This window comes from Falco rusticolus, chromosome 5 (assembly GCF_015220075.1).
Source record: "Falco rusticolus isolate bFalRus1 chromosome 5, bFalRus1.pri, whole genome shotgun sequence".
NCBI lineage: Eukaryota > Metazoa > Chordata > Aves > Falconiformes > Falconidae > Falco > Falco rusticolus.
Window position 1 is genome coordinate 42,925,007 of NC_051191.1, and position 11,518 is coordinate 42,936,524.

Below are 11,518 nucleotides of genomic sequence, written 5' to 3' on the forward strand. Positions count from 1 at the left end.
CAGCACTGGTGAATAATAAAACTTTTACTGAAACAGGTTAAAAGTTATTTTTTCAGACATAATTTCCTTGGGGATTAAAAAGAGGTGCGTAGTAATGTACGTAGTTAGTGGTACTGTTTTATGGTGAGTATCTGGAACATGCCTAGTTACGAGCCACAGGGGGCCCATACCCGTTGTTTTTTCTCTGGCTTTAATGCCTGTGGCTAATTCCTATTAAAGGATGCACTTAATTTAGGAGAGTCTTGTTCCAAAATATTGCCTAACAGTAATTATAGTAGTTTGATGTGTTGTAGTTCTACATTTTAAGGCTAGAAAGCTGGATTTGTTGTTATGTAGCTTTTAATCTTCCTAAAGTAACATCCCCTCCCTTTAAATACACAGTGAATTTACTCATCTGAGAAGTGAACATAGTTTCATGGAAAGTGGAAGGCGTCAAGATTGTGTGTGTGCAGTGGAGCAGTGTTTGCACACACATATACACATACACAAACCAGGCATGAACACAACTAAAAGCTAAATTTGAAGGGTTTAAATTCCACTTTTGGTATACAAACAGGATCAGCAGGACAGAATGTTGTCCCATGTTCATTATAATGTTAATTTGAAAAGTTAGGGGAAGTTTATAGTGCGGGTGGGCTGGAAATGGAAGAGATTTGGGGTTGTCCTGACATTTTCTAGTAGTTTTTTGGCTTCCCTAAAAGTTCTCCTTTCTGCCCACAAATATTTTTGTCCAAACCAAAGTTCAACTCCTTCTGAGGAATGGAGTTACTGACATTGTTCATAATTTTGTGTCTTCTTGTGTCATGACAACAGCATTAGTAGCTGCCTACATAGCATGATTGTATATATGCTGTCTGCAATACATTTCTCTCTATTTTTATCAGCCCATTGGCTTTAGCTGTTGCATTTGAGGCTGTTTTAGTTCCATAGACCCTCCCTAGCAACTCTAACTATATAGGGTTGGAGTGAATCATTAAACCTGATCCAAAGAACTGTTTATGTTAACTGAACTATTGAATTAGCGGTGGATTTTTTTTTTTTTTTTTGTTTTTTGAGAAATTAGAACTGTAGGAGGTTGTATCGGTACAGCAGAAAAAAGTAATGCATAATTTTAGTCCAGTAAAGATGATTTACAGTGAAGTAGTTTATCCACTGCATTCTGGAAATAAGCAGTATTTTAATACTGAAAAATATGAAACTACCTTGCTGTAAATGCATCCATGCTACAGGGTAAATCCTTGAACAGAACTTGTGGAACCTTGGCTAATCTCCCATATGAAAGAATCCATTTGCTAGCTATTACACTACTTCCAAAAGGCGTTCTCATTACATTTCATGCTACATGCTTTGTATTTACGTTACTTAATACATCTCCTCAAATGTATTCTTTATCACTAGGGTAATTTCAATGCAATACTATGTTAACTCTTTTAATCTACCCTAGAATATATTACTATATAAATATATCAAGTAAATGTTTCCACCACCTTCTTGTTCACTGAATCTTTTACTGCACACTCTAGTCCTTTCCACCATGTAAGTTCTATGGCAGCTGGCTTTTACATTTTAATGTTTGAAAAGAAAGAGAATCACAACAGCACTAAGGAGATAATTTTTCATTTCTCTGAAATCCTCTAGAGACATAACCAATCATGTGAAAATTTGCTTTTCTTAATTAATTGGGTTTTGTGACTAGTCAAGTGCAGTAGCAATAATCTACTAGCTCTTCAGGTATACAGAATCTCACAGAGAAAAAGAGGCAGACCTGGGTTTCTTCAATCAAAGCAGACAGCAGTATTTTACACTTGATCTTTTCTTAAATAGGAACTTTTTAGAACTTGTTTATGCATTCCAGAGTATAAGAGTGCAAACCTATTATCTTCACAAGTTGTATTTAATAAGTAATGTCTGTCATGAGATGAAACAGCTGCTGGTTTTTAGAAGTTGCGGGGCAGGGTTTAACACTAAAATGCACGTATTTCTGCTTCAGCTTATATTCCTTGCCTGGCTTGGCAAAAAGCATCTACAATCTAATAGCAGCCTGTAAGTGCTTTAAGGGCAGCTATGGAGTTGATGAAACCATATTCTTATCGGTGTTGGCAGGTGATCTCAGCATTGCCCTAGGGCAACTCAAACAGTACTCAGTACCTACATTTAGGCACAGAACTGAAGCCTTGATTCCCTTTGGATGTGATAGGCATTGACACACACATAATCCATAGTTTGAGGGAAATGGTTATCCCCCTCTACTCAGCACTTGTTATACCACATCTGGAATGCTGCCTCTGGTTGTGGAGCCCCTGCACAGGAAAGGTGTTGATGAGCTTGAGCAAGCCCAGCACAGCCTGTGAAGATGACCCAAAGGCTGAAAGGTGTAACCTGGAGGGGGAGGCTGAGTGAGCTGGGCTTGTGCTCTGCACCAGGGCGGTGCAGCAATAAAGGGTGTGGTAAAATAGTGGTTTTCGTAACATAGGGTAAAACCAAAATTATAGGCAATGAGGAGATATTAGGTCCCTTCCCATGGTGGGAACCCTGCTTTTGTGCAGCATCAGACAGACATCAGATGGCTATTCCTCCAGCACACTGCACAGATGCCATCTGTAGAGGGGTTCCTCCTTCCTCCCACAGTGGCCTTTTATTTTGTGTAGCAAAAAATCACATATCCTCTCCTGAGAAGCTGAGACGTCATCTCTGTCATAATATCCACCAGTGCCAGAACAGGCTTTAAGTACAAGGCTCAGTACAGCAGACACGTCCTGTTCAAGATCACCAACTTCTCGAATACCACATTTTCTGCAGTGCTTCCAATAATACAGCTTGCTCAGCCTAGAGGAGCAATGGCTTCAGGGTGCCTAGCAGTGCCCCTGGTACCTACAGGAAGGCTGGCATGAGGTCCAAGCCAGGCTTTTGCACTAGTGGTCATGGCAGAAGAATGAGAGAAGGTGGTCAGAATTAGGGGAGGGTGTGTTGGCACGTAAGGAAAGCTTTTTCACAGTGAAAATAAGTAAGAGTTTGCAACCGGTTACCCAGGGAGGTTTTGGGGCCTAAGCTCTTGGAGGTTTTCAAAACCTGACTGGACAAACCCTAAGTCAACTGGTCTGGATTCAGTGTTGTCCCTGCCTTGAGCAGCTGTGTGATTCTGTAACTCTAAGCAGACATCTAAATGTAAGTGTTAATCTGTGAGCTGAATCCCTCCCTATTAGCTAACCAACAAGCTTTAGATGAGAACCCACACTGAGAAATTAAGCAGAAGTTAATTAGAATGTGCCTTCGCACACTATTGAAAGTAAATAATTTAGGAAAAGGATTTAACTTGGACAGATATGGTTTGGAATGAAGCAAAGCTGGGGAACAGGAAAAGGACATGACTGGAGTAAAAGAACAGCTAAGACTCTTTAAATATTTTCATCTGTAACCCTGTTTTTCTTTTCTGAGTGAGTTACATTCCCAGAGTGGATTCAGTTTCAATATAACATTGTCCTGAATGTCTGCTAATGTGGATGAAAAAGATGGAAAGGGTGCAATTCAAAGGTATGAAACCATTAACATATATTGAACTGATTATATGCAAGATGGAGTAGAATCTTACATCACTAGGACAACTTCTGCAAGGAGGCCCACCTCCCTTTTTATAAACATGGCAAAGGCCAGTCATTACACAGTGTGCTTCCCTTTAACCTGTGTCCACTCGCTGAGCGTGACACCTATTATAGCGTGTCTGCTGCTCAGACACTGTTGTGGGTACGTGTGTAGGCCTAGGAAGAGTTGCATGTTCCCAGGGATCTTGTTGAACTGTTCTAGGTGTAGGTGATAAAACACCTTTGCCTGAAATAATATGTCTACCCATACATCATGCCTTGCGAAAATTTTACAAACGTATGCTTCTGGTACTAAATTCTGGTTAGTCTTCCAACAGTACCCCAGAAGTGACTTGTGTTGTGTATTTTGATCCTTTTACATATAATTCATATATAATCTTTCAGATCATGAAATATAAATTTACTTTTATCTTCCTTGCCTGACCCTGGGCTCAGTTTTCTGTTTAATATGTTCCTCTTTCAACTCACTTAGTCCCAGCTCTGCCTAGATGTACATGTTTACTCTGTATCCTGCTAGAAGAATAAAGATCCCACCTAGCTTTTTGTTCACTCATGGAGTGAGGATAGTCAAGATAAATGATTTTGGAGCACACACCTGAAATTTTGTCTCCATCTGAAGGCAGAACTGGAGATGAGCCAGCCTGCTCTACAGCACAGTGTTTGCCATCAGCAGAATTGCCAGGGATTCATGCTTTGTGGCCAATTCAGTTACTCTTCTACAAGTTGCTGGGTGGAGGGAGGGAGGGTGAGCGTGCAAGCAAACCTGTTTGTTCCCTTATGGCCTTGCCATGCTGTTTCCCACTAATTGAGATAGATTCCAAATGGGGGTTCGGGGTAAACTAAAAGGAAACGACCTCAGGAATGCAAGTTTCCTGCAAACAGGCTTCCATTTAGGAAAAAAAATTATCAGGTGTAATTACATTAAGTTGTTGTGATTCATACTCTTTGCAACATGTTCTTAGAGAAAAGCCATTGTAGGCTCAGGCAGCTGCAGCAGCGTTGAGCCAGATCTGGATTATGGGTACCTATGTCTGCTGGTGGTGGCAAAGCTTCCTGAGATTGTTCAGCTTGTCTGTTGTCTGTTCTCATAGTCTTACCCTTGCTTGAAGTATTAACATCAGTCCCATGGTGGGAAAGAGGGAGAGGAAAGAGATCATGCTGTTTTTATACGCTGTTGTAGTCTACCTCAGCATCTTGTTTATGAATTTCACCCTTCCCCTGTCTGTTGATACTTGAAAACATTTACCGCCAAAGAGATGGTAGTCTGTTTGTGAGATTCTTGAGCGGGTATTATAACATATTCATGATCACAGTGATTAGTCAGTGTACATGCAGTTTTATGTACTATACGTGCAGCGTGGACATAATTTAACCTTATCGGTTTCATCTTCAGAAAGACTTCGAATTACCAGTGTTCTAACTGTAACCAAAAGGATATGAGTGCTCTAGCTTCAAACAAGATTGCATACAAATATGTGTTGTCTTTCATATAAAATTAATTAATTTTATTAAATCTCTCTTTGGTGATTAAGAGGGCAGACTGAGAGAGAACAAATGAAATTAAATCAAAATTGCTGTTCTTATCTGCCACTAACAATATGCGAAAGTCATACTGGAAGGTAAGAATAATGAAATACTTGTCATCATGGTACAACTTACTCCACAAAACCAAAAAGGATTAAGTACTGAAAAATGACCTCCCAGCCTTTAGCACTATAGTAGAGTAGAGACCCTTGCAAATTGTTTCATGTAGAGACCTTTTCCTTAGTTGGATTTCTCACTGAATTTTCACTTACTTTTCTATTAAATTCTCAGTAGACTTGCAGTCCCATTAAAAGTAATTAATTTCACATGTGTTATTTTTAATTTTTCTGAGAAAATACCTCTTAATCTTGACCCTGTCTTGAAACAAAAATGATTATTTTGATGGCAGTTCAAATTTATTTTTTTTTAGAATCAGGTGACTCCAAAAAAGGGAAAAAAAATAAAAAGGCTATGGAAAAATACATTTCTTTGTCTCTGCTGCATTTAGGATGTGGTTGTGCCCCAGGAGCCTAGAGAATTGCAGTTATGATGCGCCCTGGGCTCAGGGGCCCAACTTTCCGTCTACGTATAAAAATTCCTCCCTCTTCAGCCGAAGCGTGTACTTCTGGTCTGCGTAAAAAAAAAAAATAAAATTTGCAAGAACTCTCCTGAGTGCGATCATTGTAAGTATGATTTTGGCCACAGCTATTTACAAGACAGAAGTGAGTAATTGAATTACGCTGAGCCTCTGAAGTTTGCCTTTTATTTATGTGTTTCCCCCAGTTGCGTGGCTCGGTCTGCCGTTGGCTGCAGTCCTTGCAGCCTACCCGAGGGCTCTGCAGTTACGTAAGGCTCTGTCTGCTGGGAGCCTATATAAAGCCTTTCTGCATGCCAGCAAGAGACAGAATTTTATCAGGATCCAGGTCCCACTGCTTTAGTTCGCACAAGCAGGAGGAGATTTTCTGGTAGATTGAAACCTGAGGCTGGTTTGTTTGCCAGCCAGTACTTCACAGCTGTCAACCTGAGTTACAAGTAGCAGTTACTGTAAGTAGCTTCTGTGCATTATGAAGAATTTTTCATTTCCTATGCAGGATAACACACATCAGACCGAGAGTTCTTCTCCTCACAGATTCCTGACTTTGACAAATCAGTCAGATCCTGTTGGAAGACCAGAGAGAGATGAGCGATTAGCTCAAGTAGAGATTGCTGTGCTGGGGGCCATATTTCTGACAGCGTCTGTGGGCAATTTTATTCTCATACTGGTGCTGTGGCGAAGAAGAAAGAAGCTTTCTAGGATGTATGTGTTCATGCTTCACCTCAGCATTGCTGACTTAGTGGTAGCCTTTTTTCAAGTGCTGCCTCAGCTTTTATGGGATATTACAGATGTTTTCATAGGGCCAGATTTCTTGTGCAGAATTATCAAGTATCTACAATTGCTGGGCATGTTTGCCTCCACGTATATGATAGTGGTCATGACAGTGGACAGATATCAAGCGGTTTGCTACCCTATGGTCACTTTCCAGAAGAAGAGAGCTCTCTGGAACATCCCCATTTGCACCAGCTGGTCTATATCACTGATTTTTAGCCTACCACAGGTATTTATCTTTTCTAAGACTGAAATATCTCCAGGTGTCTTTGAATGTTGGGGTGAATTTATTCAGCCATGGGGCCCAAGGGCATACGTGACTTGGATTTTTGTAGTTATATTCTTCATTCCCTCAGCCATCCTTATCATGTGCCAGGTTAAGATTTGCAAAATAATCAAAAGAAATATATATGTGAAAAACCAGAATGAATATGAAGTAACAAATCAGAAGCAAGTCCTGCCATCCCGAGCAAGCAGTGTGAACTGTATTTCAAAGGCTATGATCAAGACTGTAAAAATGACAGTGGTGACAGTTGTTGCGTATGTTCTCTGTTGGTCACCTTTCTTCATTGCACAGCTGTGGTCTGTGTGGTTCCCCAGTGTCATGACTGAAGGTAAGATACTCTCCATCCTCATTCATAACTTCATATAAGGCTAGCATATTGCTGTATTGCTTTATATTTGTAAAAGTTACATGTGATCATTTGAGCATGATTAAAAAAGGAATTCCTGGATTTATTATCTACTGTATTTAATTAGGTACCCAGAACTTGATGTGTTGTGTGATCAACACACACATACAAGTGTGTATTTCATGTGTGTGTTTTGAGTGGTTAATGATTTAAAGATTAGCTACCAACAGTGAAAAGTATCACCTGCTCCAGCAAGGGTTCAGACTTTTAGAAGTTTTAGATATTATAGCAGCAGTATTTTTGGTTCTTAAGGTGAAAAGGAGTAATTAACTGTTGAAAGTATACAATAAATATTTCTTATTTACTGGGTAGGACAGTGATATTATAAGACATCTCATTTTTTTTGAATATCGAAATCATATTGATGAAATGTCTGTAATACACTATGAAACAATTAGAAGTTGTGAAACAGCCATTTATAAAGCAAAAAAGCATGCCTGAGAGAGGTATCAAAGAATGCCATGTTGTAAACAAGATTAATCTTGTCAAACTTCTGAACTCAAAGATATAAACCAAAGGGGAAAATATGATAATAGCTCTGTCTGATGAAAAAAAAATCTTCTGATCTTTAAGAATTCTTCCTGCCAGTGTGAATTTGAGTCTTAATCTACATACATTTATATCTATCTATCTATCTATCTGTATTTATCTGTATCTGTATAGCAGGTTAGTAATTGCTTTCAAATGTAATAGAGCTACATCAAAAAAGAGCTATATGGAACCATTTAACTCTGAAATGCATACAATACAGTGTGCTTCATACCTTCAACAGTACAAACTGCATTGAATAAATGGGAATTTCCTACTATTTAATTAACTTTAATATATGAACAGGCACACCAGAAAGCAGCAGACTGTGAAAATGTTACTTAGTTATATGAGTGTTTTATTTACTGTTATTGCTTTAACTATTTAATTTTAGGTTCGGCATTCACCATTATCATGCTCCTCGGCAATTTAAATAGTTGCACCAACCCGTGGATTTACATGTATTTTTGCGGCCACATTCCGTATTGCAAAAATAAGCAGCTGGAGAATACCTCGGCTCAAGAGGAATCAATGATCACAGGGAGCATTCAACTCATAGACAGAGACCCTGAGGAAAACAGTACTTCTGCATAAATATTGGATGTTTTTTGTTGTTTTGTTACATTTGCTATGTTCACAAGACATACTGATATTTTACCACCGTCCCTCATTTTATGGATAAGGAGGCTGGAAAATTATCTTTTGTTGTATAAATATATTTCTGTGCAGTTCTGTAGCATATACAGAAAGTTTCTGTGTTGTGCAAGCCTGACTCAGTGCTTCCATCACCTCTGTGTTATCAGAATGAATTCTTGTAAAGACTGGCAAAGATACATGAAAGTATCAGAAATATTTTGTGTCCTAAAATACTTTCTCTTTTGTGATTCTGGATTTCTAACCAGTAAAATTTTACAACTAACTGGTCCAACAAATTGAAACATAATTGGAAAGAAGTCTGGCATGATTAGACTTGAATATGTTTTTAAATTGAACCATGAATTGTTTGTCATTCTGATGTAACTGGGGGACAGTCTGGCAAATCTTGAGAAGGCAGAAGAAGGTCAGAAAAACACTTTGCCAGCTATTATTAACACCTATTTTAAATTAACTCCTTATATACATTTGTAAAATGCCAAGCAGCTTAATACAATTAAAAAAAAAATAATTCAGTGTGTTTGAGACACCGCACACCTACTTTGGTTTCAGATGCCATTGTGGATCACAGGTGTCGGCAGCATAGTAGCAGGTCCAGGTTTGTGGCTTCACACCATGGGATTTGATCTTCCATGCATTCCGTGATGTGCAAGCAGTTACCTGAAACCCCACATAGATACACAAATGTCCACATACTTTAAATAAAAATGGTTGCTAGGAACATACATTTTCATTTGGTATTCAGACCTATTTGTTTTGGTGTGCAATTTATTGACAGAGTGTGCGTAGAACCCCTTCAGGCTCAAATTCCATTATTTCCTCTTCGTGGTAAAAATAAATCTGCATATCTTTATCTCAAAATGCCATTTGCTTGTTAGTTTGTGGGTGTTTTATGCAGGTACCTATTTATTCCCCTTTCAGTGTCTGCAATCTAATCAGAGGAGTATGGAAGGAATATCAGCAAGGCTTTTTCAGGTGAGAATAGAGCTGCATTCACAGAGATTCTCCATGATACTTGCACGTCATCTGCCTACATTATACTATGTTTCATCAGTGCTCTTCACATTTCATTTTTATGAGTGCTAGCAATCTCAAATTTCAGTGGAAAAGCTATAAAAGCGGCGGGTGGGGGTTGACAGTCTTTAAATTGTACTCAAAGAAATATCGATTTAAACTAAATACTGATTGGATTGTGAGAAGTGCTGCTGCACAATGAATAGTTACACTTCAGGTTAATGTCTGCTGATAATGACTGATTATTCTATGGTTTCTATTCCCTGCATATTTAGACCAGATAGAGGTATGAACCAAATATTGCTGTTCTTATGATGGGGAAAGCTAGTGTCCCAGTCCAGCTGGCAAGAAGAACAGGTCTCCAGCAAGTAGGAAGAGGAAGAAGGTGGATGAAGACAGTACCAGAGCCAGATAGGAATGGAAAGAGTCTTTATGTAATTTCATATTATAATTGCAATTGATAATTTTTTCTTGCTGTTTTTTTGTCCCCTTCTCTTTAATTAATAGTTGTTAATTCTACCACACAACATGTTCCCTGTTAGAGCAATTCTGTAACTGTCAGCGTCCTTGTCTGGGGTATGAACATCCAAGATACAATCCATACTATTGATAGGATATTTGTTATATTCAGCCATTGATTTTCTAAGACTTTAAGTCAAATTAGCTCTCAGCTTCTCCTTTATGACTTAATCCAGTGGTTAGTGATGGGCATTTACTTTTTCCACTTCCTTTGCAGTTAGTTACGTAGTAGAATATGCAATGTTCAAAGGAAATGTAAATAGAAATGCTTTGAGGAATCACCTGTGTCATTGTACTACTGGATTTGCAGCAAAACACACTGAAAGCCTCAAAAGTTATAATTTGCAAGGAAAACAGGCATTTAAATTGTGTGCAAATATTCATCCAGATCCAGAACTGATGTAAGTCACAGCACTGCTCGGAGACTGCGGTGGAGCTGTGCTATTTTACACCACCTGATCCGACCTCTGATATTTAAAAGGTATAACTTCTGCTACTTACATTTCTGCATGGCTCATGTATTTGTTATTGGCTTTATAAATAATTTGGTAGAGCTCAATTTCTTAAATAACAATAGCTCAATGTTTTCTATAAAAGTCTGAGAGCGGTATTACTGTCCATATTTCAGATATTTTGATCATGTAATGAATGAAATGCCAGATCTTAAGTTCAGTAGTGAATGCCCACTGTCTGTAATGTTCAAAACAATGATATTTTTACTTCTCAAGTGCTTGCTTTCTGCTTTTTTCATTTTCTTTCCCCTGACATCAGTCCCACTGTTAAGAAAAATAAAGGTTACTGCACTGCAGTGTTAAACTACAGGCTATGGATGCTTTTAGTTTCAGTCTGTCAGGAAGTATGTGAACATGGGTATTCCTGCTTTTTTCCTAGCGAAGTGAACCAGGCTGCATTTTCCAGATGTAAGTCATTATCCTGCATGGCCTGTCCCTGCCCCATGGGCAGCACTGACCCGACAAACACACTCAATGGGGAGTTTGGTTCCAGTCCACAATTTTCTGTCAAAACTAATTTTCAAATGATGGAAATTCATTTTGATAACTCTTTCTTTTTTTTTTTTCTTTCTTTTTTCTAATAAAGTGTCCTTTACAGGTCTTTTCTTATTCCTTAAAGAAAAAGACATTTAAAAATACAATGAGATTTTTCTCTTTGTAGATTTCATCATCAGCTTTCTTGGGAGTTGTAGTTTGAGCACCTCGTGCCCTTGTTTTTCACTGTATTTTGATTCTTCAGCTGGACAATATCTTTTCCAATTCACTGTCACTTAGATTTCCAATAGGCATTACAGTGCCTCATTAAGAGGAATGACTGAGACATCCCTGTAGTCTGGCCAGGGTGTTTAATCCATATGGGAGAGTCAGGAACTCGAACGTGCAAGTCCCTGGAGGCACTCTGGAAACACCTGCAAATGAGAAAATCCAGTTATCAGATGAAAGCCTTCCTCATCAATGCCTAGATTCTGTTTACTCATACAAATAATTTCTGAGCAGAAAAATACATAGCATACAACTTCACACTCTTGAAGTGAATGGTTGTGTTGTTGCTGCTGGCACCGCAATATAGTTTTTTGTTATCTAGTGGGCCTTTTTTTTGCTCTTCAGGCT

At 38.7% G+C, this 11,518-nt stretch overlaps 1 protein-coding gene across 2 annotated transcripts; it reads left to right on the forward strand.

The window, feature by feature from the left end:
- The first annotated feature begins 5,583 nt into the window (after window positions 1–5,583).
- On the forward strand, window positions 5,584–10,717 carry LOC119149256 (arg8-vasotocin receptor-like). 2 transcript variants are annotated; one of them, XR_005104631.1, is made up of 3 exons: window positions 5,584–7,103; window positions 8,104–9,338; window positions 9,653–10,717. XR_005104631.1 is itself a non-coding variant. In XM_037390325.1 (2 exons), the coding sequence occupies exons 1-2, from the start codon at window positions 6,188–6,190 to the stop codon at window positions 8,301–8,303; spliced, it is 1,116 nt and encodes a 371-aa protein (XP_037246222.1). In that variant the 5' UTR covers window positions 5,584–6,187; the 3' UTR covers window positions 8,304–10,717. The 2 variants fall into 2 exon arrangements, 1 of the variants encoding a protein (XP_037246222.1); XM_037390325.1 differs by having other exon boundaries at window positions 8,104–10,717.
- The last annotated feature ends 801 nt before the right edge of the window (window positions 10,718–11,518 follow it).